The 22,847-nt window shown below is 42.1% G+C and overlaps 1 protein-coding gene across 4 annotated transcripts in view; it reads left to right on the forward strand.

Annotated features, from left to right (window-relative positions):
• The window catches only part of LOC110494246 (inositol 1,4,5-trisphosphate receptor type 1), a 155,227-nt gene that overhangs the window by 30,675 nt on the left and 101,705 nt on the right, over positions 1–22,847 (forward strand). For all 4 annotated transcript variants that reach the window (XM_036950330.1, XM_036950331.1, XM_036950332.1 and 1 more), the window contains exons 4-6: positions 19,492–19,607; positions 20,399–20,485; positions 21,080–21,238. In XM_036950330.1, the coding sequence (XP_036806225.1) occupies positions 19,492–19,607; positions 20,399–20,485; positions 21,080–21,238 (362 nt within the window). The remainder of the gene's footprint in view (positions 1–19,491; positions 19,608–20,398; positions 20,486–21,079; positions 21,239–22,847) is intronic.

Raw genomic sequence — 22,847 nt, forward strand, 5'->3', positions numbered from 1 at the left:
GGCTGGGCTACTACATCTCAAAGGGACCATGTTAGAACTCCTATTCCTCCTCTTCCATAACTGCTAAGAAGCTGCGCGTGATTGCAGGGTTGTGTGTTTTGGAACAAATAAGGTGGGGGGTTGTTGTGTTGACAGACGTATCTTTATTCCGTTTAAGTTGCAGACTAAACTACATTCCATCATGTGACAAACCCATCTCATACTGTTCAGTTTTCCTTTATTCAGTGAATGGTCTGTGCTGTGTAGACCTAGGTCTGTAGCAGTTCAAAATGTTGTTGTTGCCTGAGATGACCCATCCATTCCTCTCGTGGGATTGGAATGCTGAGGACTGTGGTAAACTATTTTCTCTGATGAATCCCCTTTCCGATTGTTTGGGACATCCGGAAATAAAGCATGTCCGGAGAAGACCAAGGTGAGCACTACCATCAGTCATGTGTCATGCCAACAGTAAAGCATCCTGAGACCATTCATGTGTGGGGTTGCTTCTCAGCCAAGGGAGTTGGCCCACTCAGAATTTTGCCTAAGAACACAGCCATGAATAAAGAATGGTACCAACACATCCTCCGAGAGCAACTTCTCCCAACCATCTAGGAACAGTTTGGTGACGAACAATGCATTTTCCAGCATGATGGAGCACCTTGCCATAAGGCAAAAGTAATAACTAAGTGGCTCGGGGAACAAAACATCGATATTTTGGGTCCATGGTCAGGAAACTCCCTAGACCTTAATCCCATTGAGAACTTGTGGTCAATCCTCAAGAGGCGGGTAGACAAACAAAAACCCACAAATTCTGACAAACTCCAAGCATTGATTATGCAAGAATGGGCTGCCATCGGTCAGGATGTGGCCCAGAAGTTAATTGACAGCATGCCAGGGTGGATTGCAGAGGTCTTGAAATAGAAGGGTCAACACTGCAAATATTGACTCTTTGCATCAACTTCATGTAATTGTCAATAAAAGCCTTTGACACTTAGGAAATGCTTGTAATTATACTTCAGTATTCCATAGTAACATCTGACAATAATATCTAAAGACACTGAAGCAGCAGACTTTGTGGAAATTAATATTTGTGTCATTCTCAAAACTTTTGGCCACGACTGTACTATGTGCCCATTACAATCTATGCAAGAATCGGAATTCATGATTTATCACCGGAAATTGAAAAACGTGAATAGAACAGTAAGTATATCAATTACCACAAAACATTTTCTGATAGTGATTTATTGATACAAATGGTGCTCGCAGGCAGTCAATCACGTAACCTCTCACTCCCACTCTGCGCCATTCAGTGTTGTTGTTTATGTATGTAGCTAGTGAGCTAAGCTGTAGCATTAGCAATATCTTTCAAAAGGAGACAACTCACAAATGCGGAAATTCTGGAGATTTAAAAATGTCTGACAATGAGTCAGTCAGGAATCAGATTCTGACAGTGAGGGAGCTGCCCCCCAGCCATTGAGAACCCTGAATCGGAGGACCCCTTGTCCACTGACAAAGTCCTAGCCCCCTTTGAAGGTGGCGATGGAGGCAGACTGACAGTGGATGAAGTACAGGAGTTCTGTGGTAGCTGGAAGGCTGCCAGCCATTTCACCCCTCCTGGCCCTACTGTTTGCTTTGATGAGTCCCAGTCTGGAGTGAAACTGCCATTGCCATTTCCATCTGAGGCAGAGCTCTTCAAGTTGTTTCTGACAGAGGAGCTGGTGGGAGACATAGCAGAGACCAATCGCTATGCCTTGGAGCTACAGGAGAAGAGAGAGCCAGGAGTGAGGGGGACAACCACAATTAGTGAAATACAGTGCCTTGCGAAAGTATTCGGCCCCCTTGAACTTTGCGACCTTTTGAGCATTTCAGGCTTCAAACATGAAGATATAAAACTGTATTTTTTTGTGAAGAATCAACAACAAGTGGGACACAATCATGAAGTGGAACGAATTTTGGATATTTCAAACTTTTTTAACAAATCAAAAACTGAAAAATTGGGCGTGCAAAATTATTCAGCCCCCTTAAGTTAATACTTTGTAGCGCCACCTTTTGCTGCAATTACAGCTGTAAGTCGCTTGGGGTATGTCTCTATCAGTTTTGCACATCGAGAGACTGACATTTTTTCCCATTCCTCCTTGCAAAACAGCTCGAGCTGAGTGAGGTTGGATAGAGAGCATTTGTGAACAGCAGTTTTCAGTTCTTTCCACAGATTCTCGATTGGATTCAGGTCTGGACTTTGACTTGGCCATTCTAACACCTGGATATGTTTATTTTTGAACCATTCCATTGTAGATTTAGCTTTATGTTTTGGATCATTGTCTTGTTGGAAGACAAATCTCCGTCCCAGTCTCAGGTCTTTTGCAGACCATCAGGTTTTCTTCCAGAATGGTCCTGTATTTGGCTCCATCCATCTTCCCATCAATTTTATCCATCTTCCCTGTCCCTGCTGAAGAAAAGCAGGCCCAAACCATGATGCTGCCACCACCATGTTTGACAGTGGGGATGGTGTGTTCAGCTGTGTTGCTTTTACGCCAAACATAACGTTTTGCATTGTTGCCAAAAAGTTCAATTTTGGTTTCATCTGACCAGAGCACCTTCTTCCACATGTTTGGTGTGTCTCCCAGGTGGCTTGTGGCAAACTTTAAACGACACTTTTTATGGATATCTTTAAGAAATGGCTTTCTTCTTGCCACTCTTCCATAAAGGCCAGATTTGTGCAATATACGACTGATTGTTGTCCTATGGACAGATTCTCCCACCTCAGCTGTAGATCTCTGCAGTTCATCCAGAGTGATCATGGGCCTCTTGGCTGCATCTCTGATCAGTCTTCTCCTTATATGAGCTGAAAGTTTAGAGGGACGGCCAGGTCTTGGGAGATTTGCAGTGGTCTGATACTCCTTCCATTTCAATATCGCTTGCACAGTGCTCCTTGGGATGTTTAAAGCTTGGGAAATCTTTTTGTATCCAAATCCAGCTTTAAGCTTCTTCACAACAGTATCTCGGACCTGCCTGGTGTGTTCCTTGTTCTTCATGATGCTCTCTGCGCTTTTAACGGACCTCTGAGACTATCACAGTGCAGGTGCATTTATACGGAGACTTGATTACACACAGGTGGATTGTATTTATCATCATTAGTCATTTAGGTCAACATTGGATCATTCAGAGATCCTCACTTAACTTCTGGAGAGAGTTTGCTGCACTGAAAGTAAAGGGGCTGAATAATTTTGCACGCCAAATTTTTCTGTTTTTGATTTGTTAAAAAAGTTTGAAATATCCAATAAATGTCGTTCCACTTCATGATTGTGTCCCACTTGTTGTTGATTCTTCACAAAAAAATACAGTTTTATATCTTTATGTTTGAATCCTGAAATGTGGCAAAAGGTCTCAAAGTTCAAGGGGGCCCAATACTTTCGCAAGGCACTGTATATACCTTCCTGGTGAAAGTCCTTCTCATGGGGATAGTAAAGAAGAACTCCCTAAGGATCTGTGCTACAGTGTTCTCTGTTTGCAACTCCCTCCTTTGCAACTCCCTTATTTGCCACCCTCTTTTCCCAAGACGGCTTCCTAGTTCTGCTCCGATGACTGCATTTCATCAACAATGCTACTGCCATCCTAAATGACCCGTTATACAAAATAAGAAATGTCAACAGCTGGCAGTTAAGTGGCATGACAAACGAGACGTACATGTCCTCTCCACTGTCCATACAGCAACCATGTCAGCCACAGGGAAGGTGGACCACCTGAGGGGAGAGAGAGAAATCAAACCAGACTATGTGCTTGACTATAACCTCAAAATGGGGGCAGTGGATAAGGCGGACATCATAAACAGCTTTGTGGAATGCACTCAGAAAACGACCAAGTGGTATAAGAAATCTTTCAAGGGTATCTTCAAAATACAACAAGCCAATACTTCAGACGCAATTAGCATTGTTTTACAGAGCCAATAGAATAATGTACCTAGCTACATAAGCACGATTAAATATAACACCACCATAAAGGTTGTGAAATGAGTAACGTTACCTTTTGTGTCCGCGGTTATAAGGAATATACACATATATTATGCTCCATACACACAGTGAGCTACAGTAGAAACAATATAACACAACATACATAAACTATTTATAACATAATAAGGCACTTACTTTGAAAGAAAGGCAGTCTGGATTTGAACATGGGTGTCTGTAATGACGCTTCTAGCACTGAGATGCTGTGCCTTAGGAGTCATAAGGCCAGGGTAGCTTCAAAATACAATACATGCTGATACTTCTCTGATGCAATTAACATTGTTTTCCAGAGCTAATAGAAGAATGTAGCTAGCAACCTAAGCATTGAGAATAACACCATAAAGGTTATGAAATGAGTAACGTTACCTCGTGTGTCCACGGTTATAAGGAATATACGCAAAAATATTATGCTACAGTAGAAACGACAGAACACGACATGCAGAAACTAATATAAAGTAATAAGGCACTTACTTTGATAGAAACACACACATTTCCAAAGTTATTAATGGTAACGAAAACAACTGACTGCGATGCAGATGAACAAATGTCTGCAGACTTGAACCGCACAAACAATTGGGAAGTGTTTGGGGAATTTTGTCTAGGGCAGAAATGTCAAAATTAATTGGTCCACAAAAGTAAAAATGACTACTTTTATGTGAATGAATGAGGCGGAACACACCTCAATTCAAACTGTTCTTAGAAAATAAAAATGCCCAGTCAGTGGTGGCAGAAACATTATGTACAAAATAAGTTACAAATAACAAAAAAAACGCACAATTGGTAAAATGCCAGCCATCCTCTCCGGCGCCATTCTTGTTGATGACGGTTACTGTAAGGAATTATTTCCAAATAATTCCAAATATTGAAAATTAACAAATCAGGAATATGATTGTGGTCAGATTTGCCAAATGGAGGGCAAGGGAGAGCTTTGTATGAGTCTCTGTGTGTGGAGCAAAGGTGGTCTAGAGTCATTTTTTTTTTTTTCCCGTCCAGCTCCCTCCAAAGATTTTCTATTGGGTTCAGGTCTGGAGACTGGCTAGGCCACTCCAGGACCTTGAGATGCTTCTTACGGAGCCACTCCTTAGTTGCCCTGGCTGTGTGTTTTGGGTCGTTGTCATGCTGGAAGACCCAGCCACGACCCATCTTCAATGCTCTTACTGAGGGAAGTAGGTTGTTGGCCAAGATCTCGCGATACATGGTCCCATCCATCCTCCCCTCAATACGGTGCAGTCGTCCTGTCCCCTTTGCAGAAAAGCATCTCCAAAGAATGATGTTTCCAACTCCGTGCTTCACGGTTGGGATGGTGTTCTTGGGGTTGTACTCATCCTTCTTCTTCCTCCAAACACGGCGAGTGGAGTTTAGACCAAAAAGCTCTCATTTTGTCTCATCAGACCACATGACCTTCTCCCATTCCTGCTCTGGATCATCCAGATGGTCATTGGCAAACTTCAGACGGGCCTGGACATGCGCTGGCTTGAGCAGGGGGACCTTGCGTGCGCTGCAGGATTTTAATCCATGGCGGCGTAGTGTTTTTTTCGTTGAGACTGTGGTCCCAGCTCTCTTCAGGTCATTGACCAGGTCCTGCCATGTAGTTCTGGGCTGATCCCTCACCTTCCTCACTGATGCCCCACGAGGTGAGATCTTGCAGGGAGCCCCAGACCAAGGGTGATTGACCGTCATCTTGAACTTCTTCCATTTTCTAATAAATGCGCCAACAATTGTTGCCTTCTCACCAAGCTGCTTGCCTATTGTCCTGTAGCCCATCCCAGCCTTGTGCAGGTCTACAATTTTATCCCTGATGTCATTACACAGCTCCCTGGTCTTGGCCATTGTGGAGAGGTTGGCGTCTGTTTGATTGAGTGTGTGGACCGGTGTCTTTTATACAGGTAACGAGTTCAAACAGGTGCAGTTAATACAGGTAATGAATGGAGAACAGGAGGGCTACTTAAAGAAATAGGAACAGGTCTGTGAGAGCCGGAATTCTTACTGGTTGGTAGGTGATCAAATACTTATGCAATAAAATGCAAATGAATTACTTAAAAATCAAACAATGTGATTTTCTAGATTTGTTTTAGATTCCGTCTCTCACAGTTGAAGTGTACCTATGATAAGAATTACAGACTTCTACAAGCTTTGTAAGTAGGAAAACCTGCAAAATCGGCAGTGTATCAAATACTTGTTCTTCCCACTGTACATATACACACACACACACACACACACACACACACACACACACACACACACACACACACTGTTTGATGCCCAAGCCCAGCTCTCTCTTTGTGTCATCAGGTGGTGAAACCAAGACTGTGAAAACAGTATAGACCTGTCTGTGTCTCGCTCTCTCTCGTGCTCTCTCCCTCTGTGTGTGTGTCTAAGGCCATGTTTATTTAGGAGTGCTGTTTGATGTGGAGATCTGAGGTGTGTATGTGTTGCTGGTTTGGTTCTTTCAGTTTTCATGACAGAGGAACAGCTTGAAGCCGACACAGTTTAACACATATATTGGGTGGTAATGAGAGGGGAGGAGCAGCGTGTCTGTCTGTGGTTGTCATGGTTTTAGTGGGATGCCTCACAGCCTGTCTTTCCGAGCAACACATTTGAGCTCTGTTGCAGTGCTACAGAGGCCTTTTGAGCCCTGCTAAGAGGGGAAAAAATTGAGGGGAAAAACTACTTAGTGGGGTCGTCTAGCTTGCTCCACTTTGGTCTACATTACGATTCCTTGACTGTGAGCTCATGAAGTGAGTCGGTGGGTCATAGTCCTGTTTTGTGATGCGTAGATAGTATTTCCTTCTAATAAAGCACAGAGCTCCAGCTAAGATCAGGAATGCCAAACAATGTTGCAAATCATTAAATGCTCTAGTTTACCAGGTCACTCTGAGCAATCTCTCCTCCCCTTTTCCCGGAGTCCGAGTGGGAATTCTGAGAAGGAGCGTCCACAGAATTCCCTGATGTCTCCCACAGCTGACTGACTGACTGAGGAGGAAACTGGAGAGAACCTTCACCACAGGCTGTTTACCTGTCAGACACAGAGAGCGAGAGATTGTATGTTTTTACCTGGGTTTCCGTTAGCCGTTAATTGCCAGCTTTTGCAAAATATTGCTTTTTATTAAGTGATGGAAATACCAGTCGAGCTAAATACATTTGACCGTCATGCTTATCGGTCTAATAAGTTCATTTGCATAAGTTTGTGGAATTAAATTGTCCTGTGTGTATTTTCGTTAGTCGTTATGTATCTTATTTATCCAACACAGCTATCAAAACAGGAAGTGGGAAATCTGAGTTTTCTTTTTTAACTCACCCCTATCGAATACACAGTGGGATATGGGTCAAGATCACTTCCTAAGGCTTCCACTAGATGTCAACCGTCTTTAGAAACTTGAATGAGGCTTCTACTGTGAAGTGGGACCGGATGAGAGCTCTTTGAGTCAGTGGGGAGAACAAGTATTTGATACACTGCCGATATTGCAGGTTTTCCTACTTACAAAGCATGTAGAGGTCTGTAAATTTTATCATAGGTACACTTCAACTGTGAAAGACAGAATCTAAAACAAAAATCCAGAATCACATTGTATGATTTTTGAGTAATTAATTTGCATTTTATTGCATGACATAAGTATTTGAAAAGCAGAAGCATTTGGTACAGAAACCTTTGTTTGCAATTACAGAGATCATACATTTCCTGTAGTTCTTGACCAGGTTTGCACACACTGCAGCAGGGATTTTGGCCCACTCCTCCATACAGACCTTCTCCAGATCCTTCAGGTTTCGGGGCTGTCGCTGGGCAATACGGACTTCATTACAATCGGAAATCTGTATTTTTGGATGCCGATTTTGCTGATTTTTTTAAATATTTAAAATGTGAAGAAAAATGTTTTAAACTTTATTTAACGAGGCAAGTCAGTTAAGAACATTCTTATTTTCAATGACGGCCTATGAACGGTGGGTTAACCTGTCTAGGACTGGGGTTAACCTGTCTAACCCCGTTCCGCTTGCGGAACCCCTCGCCAACAGCCAATGAAATTGCAGGACGCCAAATTCAAATCAACAGAAATCTCATAAATCAAATTTCTCAAACATACAAGTATTAGGCACAATTTTAAAGATAAAATTCCCTGTTAATCCAGCCACAGTGTCTGATTTCAGAAATGCTTTTCAGCAAAAACTCCACAAACGATTGTTAGGGCACCACAAGCCACAGAAAAACCCCAACATTTTTCCAGCCAAAGAGAGGAGTCACAAAAAGCACAAATAGAGAGAAAATGAATCACTGACCTTTTGATCTTCATCAGATGACACTCATAGGACTTCATGTTACACATGTTACACAAAAAACATTATTCATAAATGGCATTATAAATATTCACTTACCTTTGATGCTCTTCATCAGAATGCACTCCCGGGAATCGCAGTTCCACAATAAATGCTTGTTTTGTTCGATAATGTCCATAGTTTATGTCCATTTATGTCCAATAGCTTCTTTTGTTAGGGCGTTTGGTAAAAAATCCAAAAGAGTGATCTGGTCCAGTCGGACGAAACGTTAAAAAAGTTATATTACAGGTCGAAGAAACTTGGCAAACTAAGTATAGAATCAATCTTTAGGATGTTTTTATCATAAAAGTTTTTAAAAAATCCAACCGGAGAATTCCATTGTCTGTAGAAAAGCCATGGAACGAGAGCTAACTCTCGTGACCGCTCGTCATGAGGCTGTGACACTCTGCCAGACCAATGACTCAAAGAGCTCTCATCCGGACCCACTTCACAGTAGAAGCCTCATTCAAGTTTCTAAAGACGGTTGACATCTAGTGGAAGCCTTAGGAAGTGATCTTGACCCATATCCTACTGTGTATTCGATAGGGGTGAGTTAAAAAAGAAAACTCAGATTTCCCACTTCCTGTTTGGATTCTTTCTCAGGTTTTTGCCTGCCAAATGAGTTCTGTTATACTCACAGACGACATTCAAACAGTTTTAGAAACTTCAGAGTGTTCTCAATCCAATACTAATACTAATACGCATATATTAGCATCTGGTACTCAGTAGGAGGCAGTTCACTCTGGGCATGCTATTCATCCAAAAGTGAAAATGCTGCCCCCTATCCCAAAGAAGTTAACTGCCTTGTTCAGGGGCAGAACGACATATTTTTACCTTATCAGCTTGGGGATTCAATCTTGCAACCTTACGGTTAACTAGTCCAACGCTCTATCCACCTGCCTCACAAGGAGCCTGCCTGTTACGCGAATGCAGTAAGAAGCCAAGGTAAATTGCTAGATAGCGTTAAACTTATCTTTATAAAAAACAATCAATCAATGATAATCACTAGTTCTAACTACACATGGTTGATGATATTACTAGTTTATCTAGCGTGTCCTGCGTTGCATATAATCGATGCGGTGCACATTCGCGAAAAAGGACTGTCATTGCTCCAACGTGTACCTAACCATAAACATCAATGCCTTTCTTAAAATCAATACACAGAAGTATATATTTTTAAACCTGCATATTTAGCTAAAAGAAAGGTTAGCAGGCAATATTAACCAGGTGAAATTGTCACTTCTCTTGCGTTCATTGCACGCAGAGTCAGGGTATATGCAACAGTTTGGGCCGCCTGGCTCATTGCGAACTAATTTACTAATTTGCAATTATGACATAACGTTGAAGGTTGTGCAATGTAACAGCAATATTTCGACTGATGGATGCCACCCGTTAGATAAAATACAGAACGGTTCCGTATTTCACTGAAATAATAAACGTTTTGTTTTCGAAATTATAGTTTCCGGATTCGACCATATTAATGACCTAAGGCTCGTATTTCTGTGTTATAATGTTATAATTAAGTCTATGATTTGATAGAGCAGTCTGACTGAGCGATGGTAGGCACCAGCAGGCTCGTAAGCATTCATTCAAACAGCACTTTCGTGCGTTTTGCCAGCAGCTCTTCTCAATGCTTCAAGCATTGCGCTGTTTATGACTTCAAGCCTATCAACTCCCGAGATTAGGCTGGTGTAACCGATGTGAAATGACTAGCTAGTTAGCAGGGTACGCGCTAATAGCGTTTCAAACGTCACTCGCTCTGAGACTTGGAGCAGTTGTTCCCCTTGCTCTGCATGGGTAATGTTGCTTCAAGGGTGGCTGTTGTTGATGTGTTCCTGGTTTGAGCCCAGGTAGCGGTGAGGAGAGGGATGGAAGCTATACTGTTACACTGGCAATAATAAAGTGCCTATAAGAACATCCAATAGTCAAAGATATATGAAATACAAATGGTATAGAGAGGAATAGTCCTATAATTCCTATAATAACTACAACCTAAAACTTCTTACCTGGGAATATTAAAGACTCGTGTTAAAAGGAACCACCAGCTTTCATATGTTCTGAGCAAGGAACTTAAACATTAACTTTCTTACATAGCACATATTGCACTTTTACTTTCTTCTCCAACACTTTGTTTTTGCATTATTTAAACAAAATTGAACATGTTTCATTATTTATTTGAGACTAAATTGATTTTATTGATGTATTATATTAAGTTAAAATAAGTGTTCATTCAGTATTGTTGTAATTGTCATTATTACAAATAAATCAATAAATAAAAAATTGGCCGATTTTAATCGGTATCGGCGTTTTTTTGGTCCTCCAATAATCGGTATCGGCGTTGAAAAATTATAATCGGTCGACCTCTAGTGTTTTCCTAGGTGCACTGTTAAGAATGGTGTTTCCCAGGTGCGCTGTTTTAGAATGGTGTTTTCCCGCAAATGTTTTGAATGTGGGTGGACGTCCTAATGGGTTATGCACCCAATGCATATGGGTCTGGTAAATTTCTCAGTTGGACAGTAAATTAAAATCTTCCTAGTCAAGTTGTCCGGCATAACATTTTCCTAACGGAATCCCTGGTGTGTATGTACAATATGACTATGTGTGTGTGTCCAGTTTCCACTTTTGGAATATTATTTTGGTATTTTGTATGTCAGGTAAACAAACAAGACTGTCTGTGTTACTATAAGCTACTTGTTTTGTGTTAAAGGAGCTGTATTTCTCAGTCGGCCCGTCTGCTCCCCTGTGGTATCCTACATTCATCTGCCGTTTGACTCCATTTTGACTCCTAGTTTGATCTGATCCTGGTGGACGTTTTTTTTCTTCTGCCCCATAGCCAGAGATGGAACATCATCTTTTTTCGACGGACACACACACACGCGCGCACACACACGCTACACATTACAAAGGGCCGCTCTGTCCAGAGAATTGTGCTCTAAGGGAATAGATCAAAGCACCTATGTTCACTCTCTACTTTCTTTTCTTTCTCTCTCACACTCCCTCCCTATGTTTTCCTTCCGCGCTCTTTCTGTCTTTCTCCACAACCACTTCCTCTTATTTGTTTGTCTGACCCTGTTTTTGGACTGCATGGTGTAAACCATATCAGAGAGAAAAGGGGGAAGAAACAGCTATTAGCATGAGGAGAGCTTAGAGGAAGAGAGAGAGGGTTGGAGAGAGTTGGAGTCCCCACCTCTCTCTTCTCACTCCCCTGCTCTAGCTAGCCTTATTTGGTCATTTTACTGCTGCTACGACTAGAGAGAGAGAAAGTGGGAGGATGACACATTGTTCTTTTTTCAAATTTTCGCTTTGAGGAGAGAGAGATAGCTCTCATCTAATCTGAGGTCAAAGAAGAAACCAGGCCTGAGAGACAGGGGGCGTGGGTGGCCCGTATGGTGGCATAGCACGCAACCCCGCATCCCCCACAAGGCGGGGGTGTCCCCAACCGTTTTTAGTTTTTTTTAACGGTATTGAAAATCAAGACTGTCAGTATATCATAATGTCAGTATACGGCATAAAAGCCTAGTTTAGGATTTTCACTCTATTTAGACTTCTGAATACAAGTTCCGTATGAAGTTGGCCCCGAGATATGGGATTTGGTACTGACCATAGGTACTTTGTACTGTTATGAGCTGAGTTGCAGTACAAAAGAAGTCTAAGTTATATCATATCTACAGTATGTAATATCTCTAGTATGCAAATACATTTTTATGGCCTCCACTGGTTATAATACCCCTATCTAGCGGAAAGGATTGATGTACTTGTGTATTTTGGGTTCATCAGTGGAGCTCTTTGTCACTGCAACAGTACAGTACGTTTGAACAGCTTGTTGATTAGGTATTCCAGAAGAGGAACTCTGCTTGGTTGGGTTAGCTGAGACCACATGCAAATCTGAGGAGCTGTTTCTCTCAGCCTGCTTCCTATCGTGGCTATGGAAATGACAGGTAGAATCACAGTACTATCAGGACTGGCCTATTGTATGGCGTTATGTACAGTGACTGATCACTGCCTGTCATATCTCAGCATGCACTACAGTACACAAATCAAATTGTACTAGTCACATGCTTCGTAAACATCAGATGTAGACTAACAGTGAAATGCTTACTTAAGGGCCCTTCCCAACAATGCAGAAAAAGAGAACATTTTATAATTGAAAAACAGAAAAATAACACATTGAATAAATAAATACACGATAAGTAACGATAACTTGGCTATATACACAAGGTAGCAGTACCTTCAAGTAGCAGTACCTTCAAACTCAGTGCCTCTTTGCTTGACATCATGGGAAAATCAAAAGAAATCAGCCAAGACCTCAGAAAAAAAATTGTAGACCTCCACAAGTCTGGTTCATCCTTGGGAGCAATTTCCAAATGCCAGAAGGTACCACGCTCATCTGTACAAACAATAGTACGCAAGTATAAACACCATGGGACCACGCAGAGACAACAAAGTCAAGGTATTGGAGTGGCCATCACAAAGCCCTTACCTCAATCCTATAGAAAATGTGGGCAGAACTGAAAAAGCGTGCACGAGCAAGGAGGCCCACAAACCTGACTCGGTTACACCAGCTCTGTCAAGAGGAATGGGCCAAAATTCACCCAACTTATTGTGGGAAGCTTGTGGAAGGCTAACCAACATTTTTGACCCAAGTTAAATCAAATCAAATGTATTTATATAGCCCTTCGTACATCAGCTGATATCTCAAAGTGCTTTACAGAAACCCAGCCTAAAACCCCAAACAGCAAGCAATGCAGGTGTAGAAGCACGGTGGCTAGGAAAAACTCCCTAGAAAGGCCAAAACCTAGGAAGAAACCTAGAGAGGAACCAGGCTATGTGGGGTGGCCAGTCCTCTTCTGGCTGTGCCGGGTGGAGATTATAACAGAACATGGCCAAGATGTTCAAATGATCATAAATGACCAGCATGGTCAAATAATAATAATCACAGGCAGAACAGTTGAAACTGGAGCAGCAGCACGGCCAGGTGGACTGGGGACAGCAAGGAGTGATCATGCCCGGTAGTCCTGAGGCATGGTCCTAGGGCTCAGGTCCTCCGAGAGAGAAAGAGAGAATTAGAGAGAGCATACTTAAATTCACACAGGACACCGGATAGGACAGGAGAAGTACTCCAGATATAACAAACTGACCCTAGCCCCCCGACACAAACTACTGCAGCATAAATACTGGAGGCTGAGACAGGAGGGGTCAGGAGACACTGTGGCCCCATCCGATGACACCCCCGGACAGGGCCAAACAGGAAGGATATAACCCCACCCACTTTGCCAAAGCACAGCTCCCACACCACTAGAGGGATATCTTCAACCACCAACTTACCATCCTGAGACAAGGCTGAGTATAGCCCACAAAGATCTCCGCCACAGCACAACCCAAGGGGGGGGCACCAACCCAGACAGGAAGATCACATCAGTGACTCAACCCACTCAAGTGACACACCCATCCTGGGGACGGTATGAAAGAGCCCAAGTAAGCCAGTGACTCAGCCCCTGTAATAGGGTTAGAGGCAGAGAATCCCAGTGGAAAGAGGGGAACCGGCCAGGCAGAGACAGCAAGGGCGGTTCGTTGCTCCAGAGCCTTTCCATTCACCTTCACACTCCTGGGCCAGACTACACTCAATCATATGACCCACTGAAGAGATGAGTCTTCAGTAAAGACTTAAAGGTTGAGACTGAGTTTGCGTCTCTCACATGGGTAGGCAGACCATTCCATAAAAATTGAGCTCTATAGGAGAAAGCCCAGCCTCCAGCTGTTTGCTTAGAAATTCTCGGGACAATTAGGAGGCCTGCGTCTTGTGACCGTAGCGACCAAATCAGAGAGAGAGGTAGGAGCAAGCCCATGTAATGCTTTGTAGGTTAGCAGTAAAACCTTGAAATCAGCCCTTGCCTTGACAGGAAGCCAGTGTAGGGGGACTAGCACTGGAGTAATATGATCCAATTTTTTGGTTCTAGTCAGGATTCTAGCAGTCGTATTTAGCACTAACTGAAGTTTATTTAGTGCTTTATCCGGGTAGCAGGAAAGTAGAGCATTGCAGTAGTCTAACCTAGAAGTGACAAAAGCATGGATTAATTTTTCTGCATCATTTTTGGACAAAGTTTCTGATTTTTGCAATGTTACGTAGATGGAAAATAGCATTCACAGAGACATACTGATATCTTTCCGACAGATAAGATCTAAACCAGGCCAGAACTTGTCCGTGTAGACCAATTTGGGTTACCAATCTCTCCAAAAGAAGGTGGTGATCGATGGTATTAAAAGCAGCACTAAGGTCTAGGAGCACGAGGACAGATGCAGAGCCTCGGTCTGATGCCATTAAAAGGTAATTTACCACCTTCACAAGTGCAGTCTCAGTGCTATGATGGGTCTAAAACCAGACTGAAGCATTTCGTATACATTGTTTGTCTTCAGGAGGGCAGTGAGTTGCTGCGCAACAGCCTTTTCTAAAATTTTTGAGAGGAATGGAAGATTCGATATAGGCCGATAGTTTTTTTATATTTTCTGGGTCAAGGTTTGGCTTTTTCAAGAGAGGCTTTATTACTGCCACTTTTAGTGAGTTTGGTACACATCCGGTGGATAGAGAGCCGTTTAATATGTTCAACATAGGAGGTCCAAGCACAGGAAGCAGCTCTTTCATTAGTTTAGTTGGAATAGGGTCCAGTATGCAGCTTGAAGATTTAGAGGCCATGATTCTTTTCATCATTGTGTCAAGAGATATAGTACTAAAACACTTGAGCGTCTCTCTTGATCCTAGGTCCTGGCAGAGTTGTGCAGACTCAGGACAACTGAGCTTTGAAGGAATACGCAGATTTAAAGAGGAGTCCGTAATTTGCTTTCTAATAATCATGATCTTTTCCTCAAAGAAGTTCATGAATTTATTACTGCTGAAGTGAAAGCCATCCTCTCTTGGGGAATGCTGCTTTTTAGTTAGCTTTGCTACAGTATCAAAAAGGAATTTCGGATTGTTGTTATTTTCCTCAATTAAGTTGGAAAAATAGGATGATCGAGCAGCAGTAAGGGCTCTTCGATACTGCACGGTACTGTCTTTCCAAGCTAGTCGGAAGACTTCCAGTTTCGTGTGGCGCCATTTCCGTTCCAATTTTCTGGAAGCTTGCTTCAGAGCTCGGGTATTTTCTGTATACCAGGGAGCTAGTTTCTTATGAGAAATGTTTTTAGTTTTTAGGGGTGCAGCTGCATCTAGGTTATTGCGCAAGGTTAAATTGAGTTCCTCAGTTAGGTGGTTAACTGATTTTTGTCCTCTGGTGTCCTTAGGTAGACAGAGGGTCTAAGATTCCTTGATGGAAGGACATCAAGGAATCTTTGTGTTGTCTGTGAATTTATAGCACGACTTTTGATGTTCCTTGGTTGGGGTCTGAGCAGATTATTTGTTGCAATTGCAAACATAATAAAATGGTGGTCCGATAGTCCAGGATTATGAGGAAAAACATTAAGATCCGCAACATTTATTCCATGGGACAAAACTAGGTCCAGAGTATGAGTGTGACAGTGAGTAGGTCCAGAGACATGTTGGACAAAACCCACTGAGTCGATGATGGCTCCGAAAGCCTTTTGGAGTGGGTCTGTGGACTTTTCCATGTGAATATTAAAGTCACCAAAAATTAGAATATTATCTGCAATGACTACAAGGTCCGATAGGAATTCAGGGAACTCAATGAGGAACGCTGTATATGGCCCAGGAGGCCTGTAAACAGTAGCTATAAAAAGTGATTGAGTAGGCTGCATAGATTTCATGACTAGAAGCTCAAAAGACGAAAACATATTTTTTTTTTTGTAAATTGAAATTTGCTATCGCAAATGATAGCAACACCTCTGCCTTTGCGGGATGCACGGGGGATATGGTTACTAGTGTAGCCAGGAGGTGAGGCCTCATTTAACACAGTAAATTCATCAGGCTTAAGCCATGTTTCAGTCAGGCCAATCACATCAAGATTATGATCAGTGATTAGTTCAATTTAAAGGCAATGCTACCAAATACTAATTGAGTATATTTATCTTCTGACCCACTGGGAATGTGATGAAAGAAATAAAAGCTGAAATAAATCATTCTCTCTACTATTTTTCTGACATTTCACATTCTTAAAATAAAATGGGGATCCTAACTGACCTAAGACAGGGAATTGTTACTACGATTAAATGTCAGGAATTGTGAAAAACTGAGTTGAAATGTACTTGGCTAAGGTGTATGTAAACTTCCGACTTCAACTCTATGTACATATAGGTGGGGATAAAGTGACTAGGCAAGAATCTAGACAATAAACAGTAATAGCAACGCATGTGTTGAGTCAACAGAGTTGGGTGGTCCGGGTCTTATGGCTTGGGGATAGAAGCTGTTTAGTGTCCTGTTGGTTCCAGACTTGGTGCATCGGTACTGCCTGCCATATGGTAGCATAGAGAACGGTTTGGGTGGCTGGATTTCCATATTATTATTTTTTTAATCCATTTTAGAATAAGGCTGCAACGTAACAAAATGTAGAAGAAGTCAATGGGTCTGAATACTTTCCGAAGGCACTGTATATACACACACACACACACACACATTGTGTTTACATGCTGATCACTGATGAGACAGCCTATAGGGAGGAGGTCAGAGATCTATGGTGCCAGGACAACAACCTCTCCCTCAACGTGATCAAGACAAAGGAGCTGATCGTGGACAACAGGAAAGGAGGGCCGAGCACGTCCCCATTCACATCGATGGGGCTGCAGTGGAGTAGGTTGAGAGCTTCAAGTTCCTTGGTGTCGTTCACATCAACAATCTATCATGGTCCAAACACACTAAGACAGTCATGAAAAGGGCACGACAACACCAATTCCCCCTCAGGAGACTGAAAAGATTTGGTCCTCAGGTCCTCAAGAATTTCTACAGCTGCACCATCGATGGTTGCATCACCTCCTGGTATGGCAACTGCTCTGCATCCGACCGCAAGGCTCTACAAAGGGTAGTGTGTACGGCAAAGTATATCACTTGGATAAGCTTCCTGCCATCCAGGACCTCTATACCAGGCAGTGTCAGAGGAAGGGCCTAAAAATGGTCAGACTCCAGCCACTCTAGTCATAGACTGTTCTCTCTGCTACTGCACGGCAAGCGCTACTAGAGCGCCCAAGTCCAGGTCCAAAAGGCTCCTTAACAGCTTTTACCCCCCAAGCCATAAGACCCAGTTAATCAAATGGCTACCCAGAATATTTGCATTGACCTCACCCCCCCCCCCCCCCCCCCCCCCCTTTTTACCTCAATTACCTCGACTAACCTGTACTCCAGCACATTGACTTGGTATAAGTATCCCCTGTATATAACCTCGTTATTGTTATTTTACTGTTATTTTACTGTTTATTATTTTGTTTTTGTATTTTTTTCTCCCTTTTTCTCCCCAATTTTGTGATATTAAATTGCAATCAAATTACGATCTTGTCTCATCGCTGAAATTCCCCAACGGGCTCAGGAGAGGCGAAGGTCGAGTCATGCGTCCTCCGAAACATGATCGCCAAACCGCTCTCCTTAACACCCGCCCGCTTAACCCTGAAGCCAGCTGCACCAATGTGTCGGTGGAAACACTGGTCAACTGATGACCGAAGTCAGCCTCCAGGCGCCCTGCCCACAACAAGGAGTCGCTAGAGCGCGAAGAGTCAAACCCTCCCCTAACCCAGACGACATTAAGCCAATTGTACGTCACCCTATGGGACTCCCGGTCACGGCCAGTTGTGACACAGCCTGGTATTGAACCTAGGTCTGTAGCGACACCTCAAACACTTAGACTGCTGCGCCACTCGGGATGCCTTTACTTTTTTTGTAAATATTTTCTTTTTTACATTTTTTTCATATGTATTATATATATATATTTTTTTTTTACTGCATTGTTGGTTAAGGAGCTTGTAAGTAAGCATTTCACAGTAAGGTCTACACCTGTTGATCTTATTACCCTATCCATATTTCCTCCACTAATGGAGGAAATACACACGTCACATCCTCTCCCTCTTTGATCTGCGCTCAAAAGACTTATCTGGATATGAACCTAATTTTGAACTGTGTGTGTGTTTTAGCATGTAGCTCTGGGAGAATGATGATGCAAGTGTTTTGTGCACGTGTGGCTTTGTCGGTGTGTGCATCATTAGGCACCTCACTAGGCACCTCACTTAGCATTGTGTATTTATTTACATGGATCAATTGAAGTTCATCCTTAGTTATTGTTTCAGCAACTTCAATATAGCTGCATTGACAACACCTCAATCCTAACCATCCTTCACCTCTGAAACTGTTATTCATTGTCTACTTACACACACACACACACACACACACACACACAGCCAACACTCCTCTCCCATGCATATAAAGACATGAAACATTTATTTTATGCAGATTTTCACACTTTGTATTCCTACTGTATTCTTCACATATTGTAGCTCACTTGTATATCTACTGCTGTACATATCCTTCTGAGTGTACAAAAAAAATAAGAACACCGTGCTAATATTGAATTACACCCCCTTTTGCACACAGAACAGCCTCAATTCGACAGGGCATTGACTCTACAAGGAGTTGAAAGCGTTCCAACAGGGATGCTGGCCCATGTTGACTCCAATGATTCCCACAGTTGTGTAAAGTTGGCTGGATGTCCTTTGGGTGGTGGACCATTCTTGATACACACGGGAATCTATTGAGCATTAAAAAACCAGCAACAATGCAATTCTTGACAGGCGCCTGGCACATACTTCCATACCCCATTAAAAGGCACTTAAATATTTTGTCTGGCCCATTCTCCCTCTGAATGGTACACACACACACACACACACACACACACAATCCATGTCTCAAGGCTTAAAAATCCTTATTTAACCGGTCTCCTCCCCTTCGTCTACACTGTCACATGAAAAAGGGATCATAGCTTTTACCTGGATTCGCCTGGTCAATCTGTCATGAAAAGTTCCTAATGTTTTGTACACTCTGTAGTTTTGGTGGATAAACGCATAGATAGCAGTTAGATTACTGTTGGTGTTATTTGGTTTATTAACTGGATTCATACTGACATTCGTGATTTATTTTTTTAAATTATTATTTGTGTACTTGTTTGACATTTTTGCTGCAATTAGTAACAAAACGCATTTCGCTGGGCCTGCTATAACATCTGCTAAACTGTGTACGTGACCAATACACTTTGATTTGATTTGTCTCTCTGTTCAGACTGTCTGTTCAGGTTGTGTCCAATGAATCGGTACTCTGCTCAGAAACAGTTCTGGAAGGCAGCGAAACCTGGAGGAAACAGCACCACTGACACGGTCCTCCTTAACAAACTCCATGTGAGTGACTCCTCCACCTGACCCCTATACAACTGTCTTAACATATTACTGTATTAAATTATTGATTATATACATTAATCAGTGGTATAATGACTCGTCGTCTCATATCCAACTGAATGAAGAAGAGTAACAATAGATGAGCCCTCTTTGGATAACTAATATAATCTAAACTCTAAACTAGCAATACTTTTAAAATCCAATACAGCTACATTACATTAGTAAAGCACTTACAAGTCTGAAATACTACATCCTGCATTTCCCTTTAACAACAGACTTGTCTAGTTTGACAGGTACAGTAGCAGTCCTGGCCTCACCACCACTGTTTGAGGAGCTCTCTTAGAGAGGATAGGTTTTCTGTCCCCACACTCGTTTGAGGGTGTTCTTATGGAGGATTATATATTTGATGAGGTAATGTTCAGGTCCTTTTATAGACATTTCTGAAGCATACTTTAGTTTCACTACTCCCGTCCCACCTTTCTCTCTCTCTCTCTCCTAAAACAAAACCATTTAAAGCCTTCTGGAATCTAACTACAGTCATAAAATGATAGATTCAAATCTCGCCTGTGTTACCATGGTGATGTGAGGACAGAGTTTTAGGTTCTAGCATTCCAGTTGACGTATGCAGGCAACAGCACATTCCGTTGCTACATTCTTTTTATTTGAGATTTCTGTCATAGAAAGTATTCCCTCCTACTCAAGTCCATATGTATAGTTATTTGTGCAAAAGCACAGCAATGTTGGTAGTAGCAATAATAATGTCTAACTCTTCACTCTTTCCCTCACTTATGTAGCATGCAGCGGATTTGGAAAAGAAGCAAAACGATTCGGAAAATAAAAAGTTGCTTGGAACGGTGATTCAGTATGGGAACGTCATTCAGGTGTGTGTGTGTGTGTGTACATATTCCTTGTCTGCAAGACCGATGTCTGGCTTGTACTCACGGCTGAACGTCACGTCATCAATGAAACCAATTCATGTCATAATGAGTAACTGTCTCAACACATTCAGTTACAGCTCACATCTCATATTCCAAATTTGTGGCCAATAATGTCATCGTAGCCCACATATTTCTATGGGGTTTTAAAGTGAGGAAAGCATTTTGATGCTTTCCATCCAATATATTTAGCTGGTTCCAAACTTGGTGAGGAGAGACTGGGAGCCCTGGAGGCATCCATGTGGTTTATGTGTGTTTAGAAATAGAACAGTAACGTGGGAGGATCTAGATAGTTTTTCTAGCTTCAGAATTGAGCATATTCTTTTCTCAGTCAACCTTTCAGTCATAGACTGCTCTGAGAGACTCAAATGTTTTGCATGCTCATAAGGGCAGAGAAAGCCCACACAACACAAGAATACATCATATGAAGATGATGAAGTTCACAAGCAAAACTGTTCAGTATGTTTGTATCACAAACATGACAGACATAAGTTATTGTATCTTATCGTATAATATTGTATGTTTGCTGTATTCCCCCAGCTCCTTCATTTGAAGAGTAACAAGTACTTGACTGTGAACAAGCGTCTGCCAGCGCTGCTGGAGAAGAACGCCATGAGAGTGATGCTGGACACGGCCGGGAACGAAGGCTCCTGGTTCTACATTCAACCCTTCTACAAGTTGCGCTCCATAGGAGACAGTGTGAGTTCTATATGGTTCTAAAGCTCCACTTCATAGGAGACAGTGTGAGTTCTACTGTATCTATATCATGGTTCTACAAGCTGCGCTCCATAGGAGACCGTGTGAGTTCTATCTACAGTATATGGTTCTGCTCCATAGGTGTTACTGTGAGTTCTATCTATTTAAGCAATAAGGCCAGAGGAGGTGTGGTATATGGCCAATATACCATGGCTCAGGGCTGTTCTAGGGCACGACGCAACACAGAGTGCCTGGATACAGCCCTTAGCTGTTTTATATTGGCCATATACCACAAACCCTGAGGTGTCATACCCATGGTATACGGTCCGATATACCACGGCTGTCAGCCAATCAGCATTCAGGGCTCGATCCACCCAGTTTATAAATGTTTATTTATATAAATCGATCCCTTCTACAAGCTGCGCTCTATAGGAGACAGTGACTTACACCTATGGAAATGATCACATACTGTATGTAGGAATCGCTTGAATCATACTGTGTAAGTCAACTTAAACAAGTACTCAGACTGAGTGAACCAAATGTGTAAGGAAATCTAATATGGTCACAGATAGGGCTGTTATGGTGACCGTATTACTGCCACACCGGCGGTCACGAGACATGACCACAGTCAAATTCCACGTAATCGTTTAGTCACGGTAACTGGTAACTAGGCTTCTCCAAGCTCTGATGTTGCTGATGGTCATTAGTAGCCTACCAAAATTGCTAACTGCCTGGTACTCAGCACTCTATTGTCCCGCTAATCACTCTAACTTCAATGCAAATGTTTTCGAAAATCTAATCAAACACTTCATGAGAGCTCATGTTGCGCAACATTTCTATGCAATTGCGTGAGATAAAACAGTTTTGATGGCCTCTATAAGAAAGAGGATCCCATTAGCTTTCTATAGGCTAGGGCTACTTTTTTTTATTTCTCAACTTTCCTGATAGTAAGCACATTGCTCCTCTTTACAACGGGAGTATAGCCTACCTGGCTGGCATGAAAATGAACCACCGGAAAATACGTCCTCCATTCGCTATTTAAGTGCATAGATGACATGTATTTTTTGCCCCTATTTCGAGACAAGTGTGTGATAATAGTCCATTCTAATTAAAAATACATTTCATATATATTATTTTGTATATGTAAAGACAACATTTAATTCTGAATAGTCTGACGGGTGACAATATTATATAACTCACAAGTGATAGGCTATTGTCACTTGTGAATGATTCCCAGCTTGTGTGACTTTTTCATGTAGCCTAGCCCATAGGCCTATTCATTTTGATAAGGTTTGTATCACAAATAAGGTGGCCAAATAACTTGTTAAAATTAAGTAAATTAATTTGCTTCACAGCTGGTGTAGAGCCTAACTTGCATAGGCGGTGCACAAGTTTGGGGAAGATCATTTTCACCATAAAAATGCACCTTTATAATAAAGCATTACATGCATAATCACATTTGCGTTCATATTTGAGAATGGTGTTTACCCGCTAAATGATTGTATTTTGGAACATTCACACTTATTCACACTCATACTGCTGTGTGCGCATTGCTGTGCTTATAATGTGAAGAAATAGCCTAATAATTTATCTAAATTTTAAGCTAAATGTT

This window comes from Oncorhynchus mykiss, chromosome 17 (assembly GCF_013265735.2).
Source record: "Oncorhynchus mykiss isolate Arlee chromosome 17, USDA_OmykA_1.1, whole genome shotgun sequence".
Taxonomy (NCBI): Eukaryota; Metazoa; Chordata; class Actinopteri; order Salmoniformes; family Salmonidae; genus Oncorhynchus; species Oncorhynchus mykiss.